Here is a 23,805-nt window from a genome sequence, read left to right as displayed (position 1 = left end):
AAAGAAGCCCCACCAGCGATCAAATATCCAGTCTACGAGACAGCTTGGCAAGCAGCTCTCAACACTGGAGCCGAGAGTTCCTAAACCACCACACTCATGGTTCCTCTTCCGCTGTTCAAGCTTGCGTCTCTTCTTGTTAGGCATGTCTCAAAATATGGCGCCGTACGAGATATCCCCTGTCGCAACTGGACCAGGCACTGACAGCTCCTCAGAATCACATCAAGGCTCAGGCACACGATCACCCCCGGTTCCGAGCGTTCGCTGCCCGATATGGACAATACATGCATCAATTGAACATGAGGATGTCAGTCGCATTATTACGGAACCCAGAGGCTGAACGAAGAGCAAAAGAAAAGGCCGAGGCACCAACGGTCAAGACCGAAGAGCAGCAGAAACGAGACGATCAGCTCAAACAGAAGCAGGCTCCCGAACTTCCCAAGAAGAGCTCACCGTTTCAAAACATCTGGAGGCGAAAATTCAGGCCACTTCCCGAGAACAAAGCGGTCGATCTGTTCGCCGATGTCATTGGAGATACGTTCATCCTCTCGGTAGCCATCGCCTTAATTGTCTACGAAACCTGGAAGTCGTCACAAAAGCCCGATATGAACAAATTGCGGATAGAAGAACTGGACCAAAAACTTGAAGAGCTGAAGAAGAGGGAAGACGAGCTAGAAGAGGCAGAAAAGAAACACAAGGAAAGATATGAAAGCTTGGAGGAGATACTGCGCCAGTTGAGGGATCCCAAGACAAATCAATTGCTGGTCCCGGCGCTACAGGTGTCATAACACTCAATCGGCGAACGATCAATTAAATGTGCCCGGTAACCCTGTGCAAGGAGGAAAGCCAACCAGATGGAATCTCGAGCACTTTTCAAATCTCGAAATACAAGGGAGACTTGCCCATGGACAGCTGGAATATTGGACAATGGATAGCTGCTACTTGGTAATTATGCACCCGTGTGTTTCTTATCATATTATAGCCTCTTCTCCACCATATACTTAGATATTCATGACTTACGATGTAAGATAACCATTCATAACAAGAGTACGAAAATTACCTGCCAATCGACTGCTTTATTTCACCAAATCTAGGCCAAATGCTGGCCTTGTCGTTCAAGGATTGAAATTCCTTGATTGGCTAACCAGAGGCACAGACGAGACAGGGTGTTATTTGATTGGATGATTCCACGACCTGCCCCAGCTCTATGGTTGCCAGCGGCAACAGCCTGCTAGGAAAGTACACAAACCACCAGTCGCGGCAACTGATGACTTCTCTCCATCTTTCTTCGCTCAGCGTCGCTCGTCGATTTCTTGCTCTCACAAACACTAACCCATAGCATCGGGCCATAGCATCTCAGTTTTCAGCATTGTTTAACGTCCTTGGCTTCTGCTGCACGAATAGGCGACTTTCTTTCATTCGTCTTGCATGTTGACGTCGCGAGTCTCGTGAGTTCTGCCCACTGGTTCCACTGGATCACCACCTCGTCTATTGTACATAAAGGCATTGGACACGCACTCGGCTCTTTCGTCCCATCTTCACTTCGGTGCCGCTAACCTCTTGTCTTAGTCCGATACTTGCGACACTTCAACGCGGTTGCTGATCTTCAAGCCCGCTCGCCTATTTGGCAACGACCGTCCACAAACACGTTGAACTTTCGCATCGCAATATCTGAGCTTCTCATCATCTATGGCTCATAGGCTAGCGCTCCGAGGCGGCGTCGATCTCGAGGCCTTGTCCCCTAGGGATGCCAACGCCCAGCGAGTACCCAAAATGACCGACATCAAAACAAAGACGGCCGCTCAACTCAAGGCCGCCAAGGAGAAGGAACACCCTCCACCCCCGCCTACAGAAGTCCCTGAGCCTCCAAGTACCGATCGACCTGATGGAGCAACGTATCAGGTCGGTAAACTGCTCGGAAAGGGGGGCTTCGCAGTCTGCTACAGTGGCCAGTTGTTACCCACAAAGCAGCGATTTGCTCTGAAGATTGTCAAGAGCCACATGCCTCCCAAAATGGAACAAAAGGTTTGTGGCAGAAAGAAGTCCCATTGACACACATCTAACATGTTTCAGTTCCAAACCGAGCTCCAGATTCACTCAAAGATGAAGCACAAAAACATCGTTCAATTCTTCAGAGCTTTTTCATACGAAAAATGCACATATCTGATTCTCGAATTGTGTCCGAACGGCTCTCTCATGGATATGGTGAAGCGAAGGAAAGGTCTCACTGAGCCCGAAGTCCGCTTTTACTCGGTTCAGATCGCCGGTGCCATCAAGTACATGCACAACAAGGGCATCATTCACCGTGACCTGAAGATGGGTAACATCTTCCTTGACTCTCGGATGAACGCGAAGATCGGTGATTTTGGTCTTGCCGCTCTGTTGGTGACTGGTCGCGATATGCACACCATCCGTCGCACAACTTTGTGCGGAACACCTAATTACATTGCTCCCGAGATTCTGGAGAAAGGAAAGAAGGGGCATGACCACATGGTCGACATCTGGAGTCTGGGCATTATCATGTACGCCATGTTCACATCGAAGCCACCGTTTCAATCCTCGACCACGGACGAAATTTACCGCCGAGCTCGAGAGAGGGATTATGATTGGCCATCGGCGGAAACATCGCGAAGATACATCAGCCAGGAAGCTAAGGAACTAGTTGCCACGATGCTTCAAGATGCTGAAAACCGACCGGAACCGGAGGAAATTATCCAACACCCCTTTTTCACCTGTGGTTATATGCCTACCGAAGCGGAAATGAGCTCGCGCCTAAGAGAAGTCCCCCCGGACGGTGAGGAATTTTACGCCTCTCGAATCAGCAGTGCTTTGCAAGCACAATCATACAGGAACTTCAAGGACATGTGTCGAGAGTGTGGCATCGGCCCTTATGCCCCAGTTCAAGTCGTTCACACTCAGACATGGAAGGAGATGGCCGCTGAGGAGAAGGCTGGGCTGACACCGATGATCCCTCTCGAAGAAGGAATTGTGTACAGACCATTCGAAGAGTGGCTGAAGGAGCAGCAGCAGATAAAGGCCAGACACACCGCATCTCTGGCTGCACAGGCAAGCGTGTCTACCGAAGACCCTTTGTCAGCTACTCAAAGAGCACCGGCAGGTCTCCTTCGTCAACCTCCTCAGAGTTTTGCTGCACAGCAGAGAATGCAACACAGGCCAGCAGGCACTATGGTTTCTGCAAAACCCCGCCCAGCGCCCGAAGCAACCCTTTCGGCTTCCCAGAGCTTACGTACAAGAACACGAAAGGAACTGCCTCGAGAAGCTCCTCCAAGGGAAACTGTTGAGTCTGTCGGCAAGAGCCTGCGGACTTCAACTCGATCGGCACCTCCGGCAAGGGCAGCGTCTCAGCAACCTGCAGAACGACAGCTTTCCGAGCGACCTTCGCTCGACCGTCAAACATCTGCTCCTGCCACAACAGCCCCTCCTGCGCCAGCTGCACCCCCTAAGAAGGATACTACTGGCATGCGACCTGCAACACTGTTCAGCGCCTCCGAGCGGCAAGATAGAATCTCCGGAACGAAGCCCGACACGGTTTTGGATCGTCTGCATCGTTTTCAGAATGAACTTGAACGAGCTCTAAACTCGAGGACCATGGCTATAATATCATCCAAGACTGTTGCGCCACCGCATCCTCATGTTGTTGTCAAATGGGTAGACTACACCAACAAATTCGGCCTTGGATATATCCTAAATGACGGTAGTGTTGGCTGCATTCTTCGAGATATCCCAACCACGGAAAACGGCAAGCCTGCCTTGCTTCCTCCTGCTGGGGTATTCATCCGCGGCGCCGAGAGACATATCGTTCGCGGTAAGGACGAGACGTACGAGGACAGGGTGCAGCCTCTCCCAATGACAGAACCTATCAAGTTCTTCGAGAATAATGGCGAGGCTGGCCTTTCGGAGGTAGTTGTCTCTCCGGAGCAATTTCGAGTTGCTGTGAAAGAAGATGGGACTGCAGGCAAGATGCAGCCCGGTAGGGACATCTTCCAGCATCGGAAGCGCGAGAGAATTATTCTCTGGAAGAAATTTGCTAACTACATGATTGCTTTTGGACGGGACGATTTCGTGCCGGTTGAAGAGACCGACCCGGCTGGTGCCATGTCTCCTGGGCAGAAGGGCACAGTAGCTGAGCTCGTCACATTTTACCAGCGATTCGGAGATGTTGGTTGCTGGGTCTTCTGTGATGGCCATCTTCAAGTATGTGACTACATCCGGGCCTATTCGACATCAAGCTAACTTGCATAGTTCAATTTCCCCGATCATACAAAGATTGTTATCGATCACACAGGCACCTGGTGTCACTTCTGGCACCTCCCTCAGGACGCTGCTGAGAGACTTGCGGCCACTGGCACTATCGGCGCCGCTGCACTTGATGACCGAGCGATGCTTTCGTACCCTCTGCAGACATTGTTAAACTTCCAGGCAAAGCCTGCAGCCCCTCGCGCTGGCCGAACCACAACCACCACAAGAAGACGTCCTGAGATCGCGCCTGAGTTACAGGGTATTCCTGCTGCCAACGATTTCCGACGCAAGATTGTCTTCATCAAGGATGTCGTGAAGGAGTGGGTGACCAATGGCGGCCTGGGCAACAGTCAAATGAGTCGAGAATCCCGTCTTCGCTGGGGTGGTCACCGGGAAACCATCAGTGCCCACGCACCCCAGAAACATGTATGGGTTACTGTCGGAGCTCGATGGGGAGATCAGCGTATCTCTACCTACGTCGACCCTCGAAAGCCTTGGGAACTCGGGGAGGATGTAGATCATTCGAGGAAGCAAGAATCATGATATGGCATGAGAAGAGCGAGGCGTTTTTTGTCTATTTCTTGTTGACGACCATCATGAACAAATGATGCATTCCATGTAGGGTAATCACACTGAGTCGCTTGTTGGTTTCTGCGGCTCATCGGCGTTACGAGAAGATGTGCATGGCGAAAGGAGTTTTGGACTTGATGGAATAGTTACCTTAGGCTTTCTTTGGCTTCAAGTTGAACAGCCTCTTAATGACAACTGCTTGTGTCTTGTTGGAAATTCTACCTTGAGATTTTATTGGATTGCCACGATTGAAAGATTGATGCTATCCTACTTAGAAGTCGTCAGCGCCGTCTGTATCGCATTTCTCTTTTCACATTCCGAAGGTTGATGGATATATCATTTTTACTTTTACCGTAACTTCAGCGATACAAAAAGCACAAACCACCCTCGATTATTGTTAATCACAACACATGCTACACTTCAATACACTGAGCTCTTAGATCATGTATTTGCCATGAATGATAGCAAGAAGCCGCCACATAATAGAAGCTGAAATATTTCATACCCATGAGTCTCTGCACCTTCATCATGATCTTCCTGGTATGACATCCCTCACTTCATCGCGAACTTGGCAGGCATAACTTTTCATTTATAAACACTCAAATTATACTATTCACAAATAGCCGCTGGAATAACGCCGTCTCCAATCCAACTGACTCTAGACTCTATACAAGAATAGGACCTTTGTCCGCCAACGCCCACTCCGGGCATCAGAACATGAATAGTTGGCCTCAATAATGTTACCCCTTATTACATATATGTGCATGCATTCCATCATCATCAAAAACACCGTTCGCTCTCAGCATGTTTTCCCCTTTATCCGATGCCACCGAAATCAAGCATCAGAAAAGTACTCATCATTATACTGGTGACCAGGAGGGCTGGTCCAGCTTCCACCACCACCAACGACGTTCTCACGTGAACCCCAATAGCCGCTTCTCGAGCGCTTGTCGCGTTCGAATTCGGCCCATCTCTTCATGGTGATCTTGCTGCTGTCAAACTCACCCTCATACTCGAGGCCTGCCTTCTTCGTCTTTTCACCAGCTGTCTTTCTGGTCTCGCCCCATGAGAAGTCATCAAATTTCCAGAAAGCATAAGTAGGAAGAACAAAGTTCCAGATTGGCAGTGCCAACAGATAGATGAGCATCCAAACAATGTAGGACCAAGAGTGTGCGGTGATGACAACGAGAAGACCAGGTAAACCAAGAATTAAGCCCAAGAGAACTAGGGGAATGATCTGTGGTGGCGAGTGGATAATAGATGTGATGACTGTGATTGTCAGTGATTGTCTCGTGTTGAGAATAAAATATTACTTACCGACGTAGAAGGTAAACGCGATAGCAGCAGGGAGAACCAGAGTGCCGACTAGTTCCACGAAGATGATAAACTGCATCGAGAAACAGAAGGTACCACAGAGATCTCGGACTAGAACGAGCTCCATCAGGTTGTGGATGGTCGAATTGATCCAACGACGTCTCTGAGAAAGGAGCACCATGAACTCGTCCGGAACAGTCGTTTTGCATACTGCTTGGGGAATGAAGACCTGCTTTCGCTTGGGGAATGTTCGAAGCATGAGAGTTGTCAGGAAACGATCTTCACCAAGCAGATAGAGGTTCTTCTCGTGCAAAGTTTCGACCACGTTCTCAGAGTAATGTTCAACGATATCGGGGTTAGCCAGGATGGGAACCCAGTAGTTCTGACCGCCCTTGGGCGCCTTGATGCGGTACATGCAGAAGCAACCAGGTAAACAAGTAACACCACCAAAAACAGACTCGAACGACTTGGCAAGATGATGAGAGACAAAGTACTCAAATACTTGAATAGCTGTAACCCAGCTGTCCCGTTTGTTGGCAATCTTTGTTTCACCACAAAGACCCATGATTTCAGGATCTTTCACCATGGCTGATATCATGTGGGTCAGACTGTCAGGGAAAACCTTGGTATCGGCGTCAACCATGAGAATAATTTCGTAGTAGTCAGGCGAGATTCCTGTCACCTTCCAGAGGCCGTTGAACATTTCGTACTCGAGTTCTGTCATTCGTTCATCGAACATGACCTTTTGGAGGAACGACATGAGGATAATTTGACTATCTCGCTTTCCACGGTTACCGGGCTTGGACTTGGTGGCTTCATCAGGAGTTCCGCACTTAACCACAACCATCATGGGCACTCGTTGCTGGCGGTCAGCAGGGATACGAGAGTTTCTTCCATAATCGTAGAAGCCGCAATAGATCTTGGCCATGTTGTGACGCTTGGAACCACTGGCGACAGCCACGTAGGAGAAAGGCTCAACCATGTCAGGGGGGATAGAGTGATCTTTCAACATGCCCAAGCATACGTCAGGTGTCGACATTGTTTCACCCTTGCCCTTGATGATACCGTCACAAATAACAACAATGACCTTGTGGCTATTGGGATAATCGGTAGTCGCGATCGAGTCCAGAGTGGTTCGAATACCCTCCTCTCCTTCAGAGTATGCAGTAACCAAGCACATCGTATGAGCCAATGGAAAGCCAAAGGGCATCCAGTCAGAAGGAGGCTGAGGAACAACAGCATCATGAATGAAACCAGCGGGGCCGGGTCCATCAGTAGGCGTGCTGGAGTAGGGATCAGATCGAAGGAAGCTGGCACGGCTGTCGTTGCCCTGCTTGAAGATTGAGCCGGGTGTCAGAAGTTGATTCGAGGCACCTTGGCTAGCCATGGTTGTCGGCATGCGACGCCCAGTTGATGCCCGAGCATCAGGGCCACCGACAGACGAAAATCGAGAAGTAGTAGGGAGGAAAGATCCTCGTTTGCTTGTTCGGTCCGATGATCCATAGACAGTGCTTCCAACATCTCCAGGTAGTCTGACAGGAGCACGGTAGATGTCCTCTGACCAATCTTCAATTTGCTTGTTTCGTTTCCTACGGTCAGAACTCTGTGATGTCTTAGTTGGCGCATACTTGCGGCAAAGGAACCATTGGAAGATGATAGCCAGCAGAAACCGAACACCGACGACTGAAAGAATGAGAACGAGCGCACAGTAAAGGACGATCTTGGAGGCAATGCAACCAATCGTCTCAGTATCCACAGAGCCAACCTTGATGATTTCCTCGAAACACTCTGCGTATTTCTTGTCTGAAGAAGACTGGAACATGCGAGTAACATCGCGGCCACGAATGGCCTTGTTGACTTCCGAGTCCTTGTCTCGCAACTCTTCAAACCTCTTGGGAATATTGACCTGGCTCATGTTGAACCAACGGAGGAGATCAAGGTCCAAGACATTTCCAGAGTAGACTATAAGGTTACGCGAGCTGTTCTTGATGTCGTCCCAGGTAAAGTAAACATCTGCGGAACCACTCAAGTCAAGGTAAAAGGCATTTCGAGAGTTGAGCGTCGTATGACAGGCGTAACCAGAATAGTACGGTGTTGTCAAATTAACCTTGCTTGAACCGTCTTGGTTAAAGGTTGTGCAAGGGAAGTACCAGGCCAGATCGCCATCCTTGTTGGTTGGCACATCTGAGTCTTTAGCAAGAGTAATCAAACCCTTGCATCGGCCGTTGACGTTTTGAAACAAAAAGCTACCATCCTGTCCGCCGTGCTTTTCGGGAAGATCATAAAGAATGTTGGGACCTCGTCCGTCCGAACGGAGAGGCATGCCCTCGGCAGGAGGGTGATGAGACTGGGATAAATCGTAAGCGACACCGTGGAAGATCATGTTTCCACTGTCAACCTTATTGACGCGTAGTCGCTCGGCAGGGGCCCCGCAAACCGTTGCGGTGAACCCAAAAGTCAGAAAACCAACGATGGCCATGATAACGAGGATGATACTGATAAGACCCATCTTCTCGCGCCAGGCCCTCTGCTGCGCCCTCGTTGGCATACCACAGCACTTCATGATGAATCCGGGAGCCCAGAAAGTGACGATTGCGCAGTAGACATTCCAGAAGGTAGGCGGCCGAAGCTGCTCTTCTATACGCTTCGGCGGTTTTGAATGGCGCTTCGATCTCTTCTTGATCTTACCAGATTTTGTGCGATCTGGGGTGGGCATGGTAGATGCCACAGCAGCGCCCTTCTCCTGCTCTCCGCTAACATTTCGCCTTTGTCGGGGGGAACTGTCGGAACCACCGTCGTTCAAGTTCGAATTGGAGCGGTCTGTTGAGGCTTCAAAGTCCTCGTAGATAGGGTCGTTCCCTGTTGAGGATGGCAGAACATTCATGTGAGCTGCATGTTTGTGGTAATGGTAGTTGCGATGATCTCTGTCGATTCTGTTTCTCTCCGGGCGAATCAAGCTTCGTTTTCGGGATATGGGTTGATCTGGGCCAGCGCGACGTGACTGGCCATCGGGAGATGTTGGCGACAGAGGCATGCTCTCTGTATTCGAATTAACACCGATGGACTCTGCGAACGAAGAACCGGATCTCCCACGTTGATGTTGAGCCGTATTATCTACAGCATGGTAGCCACCAGTCTCGATATCGACAGGTCTCGATCGCCTTGAGGGCGAGTTGCGATAAACATTGCGCTGATTATAACTCGGGCTTGCACCCGGCCTTTCGGGAAGAGACATCGTCCTGGCAGAGCAATGTTAGAAGAAGACAAACCTCGGAAGCCAGGCGTTAAAAGCGTATGCAGGCTGAGCGCCGAGCTTCGGGCGACTTGACCCTTGGGTCGGAGGGAAGCTGAAGGAGGCGGTATCGAGTAGGAAGGCGTGTCGATCAACAAGAAGGGGGAACACGATATGTCGGACGCCAAGTTACAGCAACACCAAATATTCATGTGGGTGAAAAGGCGACGAGACATTGAAGAGTCGAGACGAGACAAGACAAATAAGATCGGCGACTTACGAAAGGATATGTTGTGGTTGTTACAACAACCTCTCTCGAGGTTTAGGTTTGAGTTGGGAATATCCCTGTAGAGGTGGAAAGTTTCTGAGGAGACGAGTAAGGTGAAGCACGGGACAGGCAGTGCCCGCGTATCGTTTGTCGCGAGTCGACTCGATCAAGGCTCAATGTGGAGAGAGGATCATGGAGTCGAGTCGAATTACAAGTAAGAAATACTTCTCGCCCAGCCAGAGTAAAAGAAACAGGGCGCCGTTGTTTGGGATTGACGAGAACTGAGCGAGCGAGTGAGTGAGTGATGGGGCGACCAGGGTTTTTCGGTTATGGTAGCAACAGGGGACGGCAGTGCTTGCTTAGATCTGTTGAGTTTTGTTATAATAAGTGACGGAGAGCGAGAGTAAAGGTAGGAGCGAATGTAGAAACAAAAAGACAACAAGAAGGAAGCGACCGAGTGAACGTCCCTCGAGCGAAGACTACGACAACGAACGGTTGTGTCTGGCTGGACTGGACGGAACGAGTTGAGGTGGGATTGGAAGAGAAAGACGGGAGCGAACGAGAGAAAGCGATTGAACGGCCAACGGTCTTGTTGCTCCTTCCCTTGCCGTTATCCTGGGCATGAGAACCTTGTGAAGGGGGCGGATGAAAGCCAATTAGAGAATAGCCTTTCTACTGATGGTTACACTAATTGAGCACGCTAGGTTGAAATAGTCCGAGCTTGTGGCCTCTTGGGCTTGAGATTTGCAAGGGCCATCTGCCTGTGTCAGATGTGGGTTAATGGCCCGGCGGTTGCCCCGGGCAGCTCGATTCAGATGCTTGCACTTATCTGGGAAATAGGCCCATCAGTTCTCCCGTTCCAAGGAAAGAACCCAGATGCTTCGAGTCTAAATTCATTGTTAGAACAATGGTCATATAATAAAATATATACATATCGAACCTGTGTTGCTACCTAAGGTACTTATGATAAAGGAACCTGTTTTGACCCATATCCAACATGTCGTCGCCAAACATTGTATACTTACCTAGGTAGGTAGGTAGGTAGGTAGGTAGGTAGGTTATTCTTTCGCTAATTCGAGATTAAAACACGCGAGCAATTAGACTTGGCTGATAGTGAATAGGTAGGTGTCCATCGCTCGAAGGCTATGATGAAGCGGTGTTATGTATCAGTGTATGGTGTGCATTAATGCCAGTTTGTACATACAAAGCGGCCTTTGTAAACCAACTAAACTTGACTTGCGGACTCACTTATGCGCAGGAACAGGTTCTGCCAATGCAATAAGGTAGCCAGGGGGTATTGAATCAGTCGCCGCTATCTCGCTTGACAAGCCGATCTGATCCTTTGGTGTAATTACTACGCTTCCCCCTTGACTACGTAGATACCAAAGCTGAACAGACCCCTTCCTCTGCACCCTTTATCGACTCTTCGTCAAGGTCGTGTAGAGAGAACGGTTTGTTCTAGTGATGGCAGCCAATACCATGCTATCAAGAGTTTGTCCTCCAAGTTGTCGGATTCAATTAGCAGTCAATGCCTCATGCGCAGCAGCCGTTTTTAGGCATTCCCTGGTATGCATGCATATGGATCATTTTACCCCGATGATGTCTTGAGGCTTGAGATATTAATCAACACTACCCCTGATTAACAGTGCTCTTAGCTAGCTAACCCTACCCTCTCAACATTTGCCTTAGTCCTTATCCACCATAACTATCTCGCAAGGGGATGCAATAAAACTGAGGACCTTTATCCTAGGTGATAAAAAGCCTTAGGTAAACTTAGTGTAATGTACTCTGTAGTAAAGATATAGAGGATCATTGACTAAGTGTTTTTGACACCTTAGTTTAATGTCTGAAGTCTTCTTACACCCTGAGGCCTCGATCATGGTACTGGTAGTTTTCATCAATCAATCAATGAATCCCTCGATCGAGAAAGAGGAACTCTACCGCCCAAGTGTCTAAGCGTTAACCGTCTTCGTTTCTATGGTAATACATCGTTTTTATTAGGGTGATCCAATCCCATCAATTACAGATAAACTCAAACTCTGGTACCAGCAAGCCATATGATCGTAGACGCCAAATCTTTGTTCCGACAATAACTATTGCTTGAATGATCGCAACATCGCGACATATCTCATTTTGATTCTACAACCTGCAGGCTTCGGCCATTGAAATTAACATCTACATAAACGGCCCCTTATTTGGCAACTCTCCTTTTGAAGCAGCGAGGCCTTCTCGGTATAATATAATACAGTCAGTCGTATCATGCTGGACAATATGCAGACTTCAACACAAAACCCGGATCTGCCGGAGCAGGTGATGCACAAGGCTAAAACCTGGTGGGATATCTGTGCAGGATGTTTGTCCCTTCCGGCTGCATGAGTGCATGACTTGCAGACAACAGTTTCGATACGAGCCAGATCGACGACATCAGGTGGGAGAATGGACGCTAGCTTGTTGTTTATACGAGGAGTTTCACGGGACTGTAGAAGCTTGGAATATCGTGCGAGCAATCAGTACTTGAATTGGTTCCAAAGCTTAGTCTAATAAACTCTCTGTTAATACGAGTATATGGCCAAGGTGTTTTGTTCGGCGTGCTTAGGACTTCTTTTTTTCTTAATATAGGCTTATCTAGGCCATCAAGTGCCCGTCGTGTTCAGTAACAAGAGGTCTAGAAAATAGGCTATGCATCAACTAAGATCGTAACATGGGCAGAGTACATGTTGAGTCTGCAAGTGTGATTCAACAAACTCATTAATAAAGTTGGGTGGTATCCTTGAGCTGGCAGTGGCTTTGTCGTGGGGTTCCCCAGACTTTAAAAAGAAGCTTGATCCTGGGACAAGTGGAAACTCCGGGGTTGGACTAAACCCATAGTAAAGTCATAAGCAACAGCAGTTCAGACATTGCTTGAGGTACAACTTGAGCCTAAAAATTCTATGTTGATTTGAGAACAACAGGCTTATTTGAAGATATTGCGAAACGATCACTCAACGTGTGGATGGTGGATGGATTAAGTGGCAGCCGGGTCAGCCGGGTGGGGCCGTCCGAACGACGGCCCGACCGCCGTACTCTCCTGCAGGGGCTGAAGGAAATCGCTGGGGCAGATTCAGCTCTCCCTTAAATATAGTAATAGATCTGAGGGGAGGTATCATGCAGCAGTACTTCCACTATTCGGTTCGACGAAACCTTGACCAAAGGATTTGGAGGTTGCTCTGTGTACAACTCCCTCGGAGTTTATCAAGAACCCGGAATATACTCCGTGCTATACCTAATTATGTTTGTTCTGAAAAGACCAATGTCAAAAGAACCCCTTGTCAGCCAACACCGCCCTGTTCAACAACACCAGCCGCAGTGGAAGGGGAGTTTTGCCCACCCTGAATAGTGTTTGGTCATCGTTTATACCTATACAACAGAGTGATTTACTGGCTGTCAACAAATATTCCTTACAACATGCTGTAAAGTGACCTGCTGGTTTCCTGTACTTGCCCACCTATATCCACGTACCTATGCGATACAGGAAATTCATGTCTACCAGATATCTGGGCGAATTGCCGAAATAAATGCAACCTACTCGGCCCACCGAAAGTAACAGTTAAGATAATCTCCGATTTTCTTTCCTTTACGAGGCGACCATTGGAAGCAGTTCTAGGGTAATATTTGCGTGACGACATCGACGCCGTGGCGGCTGCTCAGCCTTGTTCAACGGTAAGCGCTGCCACCATGTCGACTACCCGAAGTTGGAATGGCAGACAAGGATGACCTGGTGCACAAATTTAAGTATGTATACTAACTCAACTCAATTAAGTTGTATCGTCGGATCAGAGTTTGGAAGATCTACCAGTAAGCTGTAATGTTGCAACGGCGAGGCTTCATGATACTAGAACACATGAGTTGCTTTTATGTCCAAAAGTCCAAAAGGCAAAAACGAAGCATTCAGTCTAAGCGCCCATATGTCGTGGGCGTGCTCTGGCGGTCAAGAAATAACAGAAGCCTTTTAAGTATTAGCGCAGAAGTCGCTGGGCTGGGCTTGGCCTGGACCCCTTGAGTTGAGTTATTTAAGCCATGTTTAATGTTGTATTGACGCTAATATGCAGTTTCGTTTGTGGCACGACGTACCATTGGGAGGCATTTGCACGGAGGCTTTTCAGCTCTCCTACCAACGTGGGGATTCACAAATTGGGCTCGCAGTCGTTGTCATTTTGAGACCTGCGGCGGGTCATTCCATGATACTTTTCCCTTCGGAGAAGCAGAAAAGGGACAGATCGGGCAATTTTGACCGTGCCATTTCTGCTTGAGGCGCTTGTCATGTCGAGCTTTCCTAGAGCTACCATTCCTCACTGACGCGTATGTAGCATGCTGAAGGGAAAGTGGTTGGTTGGACACGGCGCTTGTGTGTTCTCTGTGTATACCTTATTATTGTGGTATCAACACTTCGTGATTTGAAGGTAGAAACAGAGGATGTGTAACAAGTGAAACGGAAGTCTTGGGGAGTCAGGGTCACAGAGTGAATAGAACCTAAAGATCCTGCGCCTGCCTTGGGTGATGTTCGGTTGCAAAATACCGCTGCTCTTCCTAATGGCTACCAGTTCAGCTCTCACAACGTCGACTTCTGCTACCTACCTAAACAGCCTGGTTTCGGTGGTTGATGCCTTTTTCTATAGGTAGGTAGGTAAGGAACTCAAGGTACCGACTACCCAGGGCAATAACCGGCCTTCTTGACTTAGTAATAACATCCTCAGGACTACCTTATACGACTTGTTCGACTTCTCGGTTCAAAGGGAATATTGAAACACTCTCCTCTAGTTACTTGTTCTTCATCAACGAAACAACCTAGAGACATCATTTATTAACCCGTTAGACAAACAAATCCCCACCGGTTTTCTACATGGGTCCCTGCCATCGGTTGCCCACTGCTCTCCGCTTCCATTGCTCACATAGGCTCTCCTACAAGCGCATGTGCCATAATTTAGCTAGGTACCTAGGTAGGTAGTTCAGCTAAACTCCAGTGGGCGCCTGGACCTCATCACCACCACTGCCACCACGTTCACCACCACCACCTCACCTCACAAATATCGGACGGCGCAGCGCCCAGGACAAAAAGGACCTTATTGGATCTCAGCTCAAAGTCCACTCACTCATCTTAATGCTTGGAATTTTCTTTTCTTCCGTCCGATTCTGGGTCTAGTTAGTCTTGGCTTTTCCATCATTCTTCCTCCCTTCTATCCTTCGTTCAGAAAAAAAATTACCAGATATTCCCGTTTTATTGTGCTTACCACCTCATACCAATTCCAGGGCTCGCCTCTCACTTCAGCCTCCTTAGGTTCTCTCCCCCTCATCGATCGTTTCTCCAACCACCCCCTTGTCGGTCGCTGATCTATCCTCTGTTTGCCCGGCTACCCCTTGTCTCCGCTGTATCGCGGCGTTTCGGATCCATACCCAAATATCCTTCGTGCAGCATCCACTCCGTACGTTGCGCTAAAGTGGCCGTCTGTCACTGACTACAGACTACAATCGTTTCTCCTCCACGGTCGCTATCTTCTGTCGTCTCGTATATTCCTTGAGCGTGTCCAGAATTGGTCTCGACCCATTCGGTTCTTCGTGATCTTGAATATATAGAACGGTCGCTGAGTCCTGCGCGCTTGCCAGGCTATCGAACTCCGCATCTATCTCTACACTCGTTCTGGAATATACCCAAACTTGCGCTTGGCTGCTTCGGCATTGCCAAAGCCTCACCATCGTTTTGTCATGGCAGCAATAAATACTTCACCACCTCCTACCGCGGCACCGCTGAACTACAACGAATCGTCGAGGCCCTCTTCGAGACCGACCAGTTCTTCTCGTCGTAGCCCTATTCGCATACCTCATCTCGATGAGTCTGAAGGCCCAAGACTGCGCAACGGACCAGTCTCGCCCGTCCGCGTAAACTTTCAACAGGAGAATTGGGTTCAGCCTTCAAACGCCGATGTCGAATATACTCAGAAACCGTTTAGGGGAGAATTAGCCGATCGCACTCTGCTTCCCCTGCCTTCGCCCCCGGAAACTGCTCCTCCCCCTCCTCCCCACGGACTGAGGTCAGAGCCGAGGAGCTTTCCAGAGTTTCAAGATGATTCCCGCGGGGCTGAAGAGGGCTATGAGCGGCGGATTGAGAGGGCAAATATCGTCGAGCCCACCAAGACAACTCCGACAGACAGAGTTCGCAATCAGGACCAGCACCGCAACAGTCGTGAATCGAATGAAACTGCTAGCACGAACCCGCAACACATCTCTATAGAATCTTCGGCAACGACAAGCGCAAGCTCTTTATCAGGAATAAACGAGAATGTTGAGGGCCAGGCGATCGGCGATTCCCCTGAGAGCTCCATTATCGAAGGAAATATGCTTGAGACCCAGCCTGTGCCTCTTTTTCAGTACCATCATCAGAAGGATTTCCCAACAAACATTCCTGGCGCAGAGGCCAGGAACTTGTCAGCTTCTGATCTCGCTGAGAGTGCCTCAAACATCGGCCGTCATCTGACTCCAAATTCGGGTAGCCATATGAGGACTTCATTGCCTCGACCACCATCTTCGTATTCTGTCTATTCTGATTCGCGTGGCCGCTCTCCGGGTCTTATGCCAGCTGGTTCACGTAAATCTCCTGATGTCAGAATGTCGACGTATGCCGAGTTGCTTCATGCGCCTTATCCTCAGCAGGCTCCGGCGCCATTGACACCTGATAACTCCAATCTTCGAACTGTCATCGGTAACAATGCGTCTCTTCTCAGTACACAAAAGACCCTGGACATGTATCGTGCCAACGTCAAAAAGACAAATGACTCTTCTATTCAGTACTCGTTCGCTATATTCTTGATTTCAACAGCCCAGGAGCAAGGCCTAGACTTTTCAGAGCCCAAGGCACGTAAGAACAGCCCCAAACCTCAAAAGGGTCGCGACAGCCCAACTGCTGAAGGCTCTGTGTCAAGCCCACAGGAACTGGTTCGTGAAGCCCGGCAAATCCTACAGCGTCTCGCCAGTGCCGGATACCCCTTTGCGCAATACTATCTCGCGGATGGGTTTGCTTCTGGACTCTTCAGTAAGGGTAAGGAAGATTATAATTCTGCATTCCCTCTATTTGTTTTGGCTGCGAAGCACGGCCACGCTGAATCTGGTTACCGAACCGCTCTATGCTATGAATTTGGTTGGGGTTGCCGGAAAGACCCTGCCAAGGCGGTGCAATTCTTGCGTACAGCTGCTTCGAAGCGCCATCCTGGCGCCATGACACGTTTGGGTAAGGCCTGTTTATCTGGCGATCTTGGAGAAAAGCGCTACCGAGAGGGAATTAAGTGGATGAAGCTAGCTGCTGAAGCGGCCGATACTCAGTACAATTCTGCGCCATATCAACTTGGTTGCTTGTATGAGAATGGGTATGGTGCAGATATCTTCAAGGACGATATCCACGCTGCCGAGCTCTTTACTCAGGCTGCGGAATTAGGCCACCCTGAGGCTAATTATCGACTGGGTGATGCTTATGAGCACGGTCTGCTTAACTGCCCTCGCGATCCGGCTCTCAGCGTCCACTTCTATACTGGTGCTGCTGAAAGAGGACATGCCGGTGCCATGATGGGATTGTGTGCGTGGTACATGGTCGGCGCTCCCCCGATCCTTGAAAAGGATGAGGAGGAGGCTTATGAGTGGGCGCGTCGATCAGCTGACTTGGGTGAGTGTTCTGTTGATGCGGTGTAAACGATGAGGTAGCTAACCACGGTGCAGGCTTCGTGAAGGCACAATACGCCGTCGGCTACTTTACGGAGATGGGCATCGGATGCCGACGTGACGTTTTGGAAGCTAATGTCTGGTACGTCAAGGCTGCCGATGCTGGTGAAGAGCGAGCCAAGCAACGGTTAGCCATCATCCAGGCCGCTGTCAGCGGCCAGGGTACTCCCATGGAGGTTGCCCCTCCACGAAACGGCAAGATGCAGAAGAATCCCAAGGACGACAAGGACTGCATCGTTATGTGATGGCAGTGGGCGAGTAACAGCCTGCTCCGGGATTAATATGAAGAGTATAACTAATCAACGACGACTACGCTTCCTCTATGAAAAGGCAAACGACATAACTCCCGCCTTCCGTTATGCTGGGGTTTTTTTTTCGGTCAGCAGTAACGACAAGTTCATTCAGCGCCGTTATTTTTCTTTTTCCATTTTGGCATACATCGCATCTCGCATAGCCCAAACACTCTATATTGGACGATACGCTTGGCGGCGGCTTCTTGTTCTCATCTCCGTCGCTACCTTATTTGGCACGGATGTTCACCTGTTGGAATCGTGTTTCTAGAATTAAAAGGGGGAGCTTGATCTCGAGTAGCAGCATAGTATGAGGAGATGTAATTTGACGGTTATGTGATTCACCAGCTCGGCTGGGTTCTTTTTGGTATAATTCTCCCTGTATCTGCGGTGGAAACTATTGAAATAGGGAGTCAACATCCGACGGCATCGAGAGCGAAGTGAGACTGGAGTGGGTTGATAATGATTATCATCTTGTGTTTGGCGTTCGTAGGAGACGAGACTTGGACATAATGATGATATAGTAATGCATTGCCTGCCATGAAGGAAGGCTATGATACCAGCCGATCCTTTATCCGTTGGCCTTTTGAAATTGTCAATACGTGTAACGTGTGGTTACTTCGGGTTTGCTTAGGCGAGTAGATTGGGCTAAGCACATGAACTTGAGCACACCACACAGCTCCAACAGCTTATCCCTAGAGCAATGCATGCTCTTAGGACTGACTCTCTTGAGGTTATTACGTAGCCTAGCTGGTCTTCAATGGAGGTACCGTGGGGCAAAGCTCCCTCGATGTGCATATGCAAGGGGTTCTGAAGAAAGTTTAGCATCATGATTTATGTCTAGGGTAGGCGATATGCGAGATTTCGTGGAGGCATGTCTACTTGCTGGATAATTTGCCATCTCATAGCCCATTTTTAATTATTGAATTTATACTTAATCACATGAATTTATTTTTCTTGGTTTTGCTGCAAGTAGGTAATTACTTATGTCTCTGTTGTTTGACCAACTAATTGGTTGTTGATAGAAACCGACATCCCACCAGCCAACTAATCACATACACTACAAAACTCAAACAACATGCAAGGGGCAGAATATGTAGAGACATTTTAGTGTCAAAGCAAAAACGAGGCGTTTTGACACAGACCTTCGAGTGATGGAAGGGGGTTGACGCTTTTATTTGCGTTCACTGATCGATGGTGAGGTTGGTATCAATTTCGACTGGTTTGTATGTGAGCCATCAGTAGCCGCCTTTTGGTAGACAGTGTCCTTCAAGTTCTGAGCATAGCAAACGCCATGAGAGAGAATTCTGCCTTGTGTAATCTAAGTAAGTCTTGACTTGGTACTTGGTAATAAATGCAACAAAGACATTGAGAGAGAAGTCTAAAGAGTTCGTTATTTGATCACATCACTTCACTTGCATCCGACCCCAGAACTCGGGAAGCCCGCCACTAGCCAGGAACGAACAGATCTCGATATGATATGTTATTAACAAAGAAAAGCAATTCGCTCACGAGGGAGACAAGATAGGATGTTACATGGACAAAGGAACCCCTCTCCTTTTCCTCCACTAGCTCGATCGAGGGTAGGGAGGATCTTTGATGATGAGACAGAGAGCTGAATTGAGGAGTTCCTGATCTGTTTACTGTATCACCTTGAGACGCGTCTGGTGTGTTTACGTGTCTCTCTTTCATCTGATTAGGGCATTTTTGCTGTATGATGAGTCTTGGCAAGGGAAGACAGAAGCCATCGTCACTGAAGGGTAGCAAGATTGGGGTCCAATGTTTGGCTAAGACACCGCTCACACTGGTTTATGGATAAAGTCCGGTAATTGTTATATCTAAAAATGGTTACCTAAACTGACTGCCTGCAGTGGTAATAATTGTCAAGCTTGACCTGTCCTGAATTGTGTTCCCCTCCCTCCATGGGGGTGTTCCTGTAAGACAAAGTGATACCATCCAGCTAGAGTTGTCCAAGTTTCGGAAGCCGGACATGTCAGTAGCTGAGGGAGAGGAAAGGGCCTGTGACGCAACGTGGTCCGTGAAGCAGAGAGGAATATTGCTAACCTGCCAATCAACGATTCACCATTGACGTCGTTATGTTACAGAAGCAGAAGACAATGGTTTGCGGGTAATTCTTTGATTCCAGGGTAAGGCCGTGAGGAATTCGATCACCGCACTGTATGCACTCACCCATGTGGAGCCCAACAGGTACTTCATGTACGCACTGACCATGCTCGGAAGTGGTTGCGCTGCTTCTCCACTGATATCCATTTTTCCGTATTCTTCTATTGGTCATTTCGAGAGATCATGCATGTCTTAATTAACGCGTTGACGCGTTTTGACGCGTTTTTACTGACCTCACACGCGTCTCCCTCGCGACTTGTGCGGTAATCGCGCGGCGGCATCAAGAGCAAGGACTACGTTACAGGGCCAATGGCAAGGAGACTCGTGAGGGCATGCGCTGTAGACAAGCGGTGAATGATCTACATTGGCAAAGATCGCAGCATGGTCGGGTCTCGATTTCCCTGAATAGGTATTTGTATCATCGGAGTAGACTTGACTTATCATGAAGCATCTGACCCATGATGGAGGGGAGGGGAGGGGAGGGGAGGTGCAACTTAAGAAAGAGGAAACTCCAAGATCTCGATCAAGGAGATCGAATATTCTTTGGCGATCGACTGCCTTGCAAGTATTTGCATCGCCATAAGGCAACTGACTTGGGTGTGAAGACAACTTCGCTTTCAAGGGTTACAATGCCTACCTATGTACCTTATCTAAGGTGCCTCCAAGCAAGGTAGCCAACAAATCGCGCGTTCCTGCTTCTTCCAAAAGCGGGTGAGAAGTGAAAAGAACAAAGAAAGAGTGGTAGGATTTGAAACGGAGCATGACCTCACCGACTCACCTGTGAAGGAAGTAACAGAAAAAGGTCACGCAGACACACACACCCACTCACTCACTATTCGACACCTGGACCTGATCCCCCCATTTGCTGATTAGGTTGTTATAGACTGGGGAAGCGGGTAGTGGAAGGCAGACGAAAGTGTGTGCACATCAAGAAACAGGAATCAAGGAATGAATGAATCGGTGCCGCAGACATGATACAGCTTAGCAGGCTTCTATCGTCATTCGGGAGCTCTGACAACATAGGAGCCTGCAGCACATCAACGTGGAAGCGAACCGTACGGCAAAGGAATGGAAGGGTATGGATGAGATGGAAACCATGGGATGGTCCTAGCCCGTGCCGCGACGGCTCGCTCCCACCAGCCAAGGTAAGGCAAGGTAACTCTACCTTTAGCGAGGAATACCCTCGCCCTCCACTGCTGATGTGTCACGGAGAGTTTTTAAACTACCTAAGGTAGACATCCATCAGACAGATTCGTGTGTAACTGAGGCGCACCAATGTTGCTCTCTCAGAGACTACCTGATTGATTCAGCTTGGTCCGCTGGATCAAACGACCAGGAAGCGTAGCACAAAGTAGCAATATCGCAATAAACTTATTCTTGTGTGGATGAACAAGCGCGACTCGTCGAAATTGTCTGTGTCAACTTGACAAGCGAAGTCATACACGGCCTGCGCCTGGTTTAGGATGAACCAATGTTGCCCAATGCATGCATATCTTTTTCAAGTCAAGAAACTAAAGTTAGTACGCAGTAGTACATAAAAATCTCTAACTGGTGTGCCTGGTTGCATTAGACCCTTGCAGGTTAAGTTGCATGTATGTGTGCGATGTATACAATACAGTATAGCTTGAATGTCTTGAGTCAGCTAGGGCATCAAGCCTAAACCGGACGTCGAGGGCAGGCGGTGGTGCTAGAGAACCTATGAACACTGAGGTAGGTACCTAGGTAGGCAAGCTAGGGGGTGTCAGAAAACGTCTGACGTGAAGGTCTGATTTTGTATGGCGAATGTGGATTCCCACGTCAGACGTTTTTTGACACCCCGAGGGCAAGGTACTATAGGTAGTCAGTCAATTTCTCAGCCCAGAGGGAATTACCGTGGAGGAGATGTGTACAGAATTGCCGGTTTCTTTCTCTCTTTATTTTTTTTCTTGTTCACCTTTAGGGCTCCGCTGCAGCATACAATGTTCAGCTGCAGTGATAAAATGATCTGCATCTGCTCAACTTGGATGTCTTGGATGTCCTGGCTGTTTCGTGCATGATCACAGGGAAGGGATGGATGAAGGTTTATTGCTTTTTGGTCAAACAGAGGGAGAAACATGGGGACGAATATGCAGGGCGGTTGATGTCAGAACGGTTGAAACGACGTTAAGAAAGGCAATAATCTCTCCAATAGACGGAACAGATAAAGGGTCGGCAAGAAGGGGGCCTACTTTCTACCCTAAGGCACCATTGAATGTATTGATCTTGAAGCTGAAGGGTTGTAGAGAGGGATGCATTGTTCAATAGTATCCTCCTAGATGCGGAGCATGATGTCTCTCGAAGCAACACACATGTAAGATCAAAGGTCAATCCAAAAGGAAAAGGAAAAGGGAGAGAGAAAGAAAGAAAGAAAGAGAGAGAGAAAGACAAAGACGTATGCCATCTCACGCGGTATCATGGAAATGTCCCGATTGCTTCCGGACAAGAAGAGAGTGTGCTGAGACAAAGATCGAGGCTGTCCAGGATGTCTCCAATGTCATGGTCCGAACTGGACACCCACCAACGCTTGGTCGATTCCGTACAGTGCAGGGCTCTAGCAAGGGTCTACATGCAGAACATATGCCTCATCTGCAAAGAAACATGTATCATGTGCGAGAAACATGGGTCTCTCGTTCCTTCTCTGCCCAGTAATCCGACACCGTTGTGAAAATCCATCGAGACTACCCGGAAGCAGCAATCAGCATTTGCGTTGCCAGAGGCACCTACTACAGTAGGTACCTATTTGCCTGGGCACCTGCCCCCTGCGACACCCTTGTCCCCTTTCCATGTCCGATTGATTCCCAACACCTGGAGGCGGAGTGCTCGGGAGGGTTCTATGTGGGCTATCAAAGCCCAAAACACTTCGTCAAAGATCATTTGTCCTGGGTATTGGCGATCAGGTGGTGTACGAGGTCCTTGACCCTCACCACAGTACCTACGACAGGCAGCAAAGTAAGGTATCTACCTCACTGTCACTTGGTATATGTAATATCTAATAAGGCAAGTAAGTACCTAGGTACCTAAGTTAACTTAAGTCCTACTAATTACATAAACAAATCCCTCTATTTACATAAATAACTACCTATAATTAGGTATAATTACTATAAAACTTTAAGTTACTTTTTCAATCTATATAGTATACTATACTATATAGATACTATATATACTAATTACTTTTACTTTATTTTTACTAAAACTAGTAAAAAGTAATATATAAGGTTAGGGTTAGTTTTTAAGGCTTAATTAGTACTTAATATAGTAAATTTACTTTTTTATAATATAGCTATAGTTAGGGTTAGGGCTTAGACTAAAGTCTTAGTAAATTTCCTTAAGTATAGCTTTTACTTAACTATCCTAATTAGGTTTAGACTGTTTATGCAAATAGACATTTCTATTCGTACGATTAGTACGACTCGTTAACTTTACCGCTGCCGCTAAAACGGGCGCGAACCGACTCAAAACTCACGGGAGGGTCCACGTTGCTGGGCGTCTGCACTGTATCTGCACCCCGAGACAGGCCCAGAGGGTACTTGTCGACTGCTGGAGGCTCCTTGCTCTGGGTGCGCGGCTTCACCCAACGACCCCGACGGTAGGTGGGACCTGGGACCCTCCTTCTATGACCCCGGTCCCAAGGTCCTTCTAAGGTAGTTGTCGCTCACTTCCACACCACACCTCATCCAGATCCATATTAGGCCACTGCGTCCCCTGCCCCTTCCCATCCCATTCCAATGCCACTTGCCTGACCAACCCCCCGTTCATTCCATTTCCCACCACAACCACCGCATTTCCTGCTCTTCACTCCGACAACAGACTCAGTTTCTCCCTACAACAACATCAACACAAACACAAACAGACAAACACCAAATCGTTTGCATTCTTGACTTTCTTAATAGTCGCACCGCAACCTTTTCATCTCTCAATCGACTCGATCCTTCACATCACCAATATCGCGCGCGCACTTAGAAGCATCGTCAAAAAACTGCCCGCCATAC

At 48.5% G+C, this 23,805-nt stretch overlaps 4 protein-coding genes across 4 annotated transcripts; 3 read left to right on the top strand and 1 right to left on the bottom strand.

Moving 5' to 3' along the window:
• Positions 1–96: 96 nt before the first annotated feature.
• FSUBG_7786 (OPA3) lies at positions 97–785 on the top strand (the record flags this gene model as incomplete). The annotated part of the gene is made up of 2 exons (XM_036686125.1): positions 97–162; positions 213–785. 2 exons carry the CDS (start codon positions 97–99, stop codon positions 783–785), a joined length of 639 nt encoding a protein of 212 aa, XP_036536708.1.
• A 985-nt stretch (positions 786–1,770) lies between these two features.
• FSUBG_7785 (PLK kinase) lies at positions 1,771–4,800 on the top strand (the record flags this gene model as incomplete). The annotated part of the gene is made up of 3 exons (XM_036686124.1): positions 1,771–2,022; positions 2,071–4,212; positions 4,261–4,800. The coding sequence occupies 3 exons, from the start codon at positions 1,771–1,773 to the stop codon at positions 4,798–4,800; spliced, it is 2,934 nt and encodes a 977-aa protein (XP_036536707.1).
• An 862-nt stretch (positions 4,801–5,662) lies between these two features.
• On the bottom strand, positions 5,663–9,376 carry FSUBG_7784 (chitin synthase 4; the record flags this gene model as incomplete). Its single annotated transcript, XM_036686123.1, has 2 exons — positions 5,663–6,096; positions 6,145–9,376. 2 exons carry the CDS (start codon positions 9,374–9,376, stop codon positions 5,663–5,665), a joined length of 3,666 nt encoding a protein of 1,221 aa, XP_036536706.1.
• Positions 9,377–15,380: 6,004 nt separating this feature from the next.
• FSUBG_7783 (protoplast regeneration and killer toxin resistance) lies at positions 15,381–17,629 on the top strand (the record flags this gene model as incomplete). The annotated part of the gene is made up of 2 exons (XM_036686122.1): positions 15,381–17,328; positions 17,382–17,629. The coding sequence occupies 2 exons, from the start codon at positions 15,381–15,383 to the stop codon at positions 17,627–17,629; spliced, it is 2,196 nt and encodes a 731-aa protein (XP_036536705.1).
• Positions 17,630–23,805: the final 6,176 nt, after the last annotated feature.

Source organism: Fusarium subglutinans (assembly GCF_013396075.1).
Source record: "Fusarium subglutinans strain NRRL 66333 chromosome Unknown NRRL66333_c0000101, whole genome shotgun sequence".
In the NCBI taxonomy this organism is placed as follows: Eukaryota; Fungi; Ascomycota; class Sordariomycetes; order Hypocreales; family Nectriaceae; genus Fusarium; species Fusarium subglutinans.
This window is presented reverse-complemented; position numbering and strand designations above follow the sequence as displayed.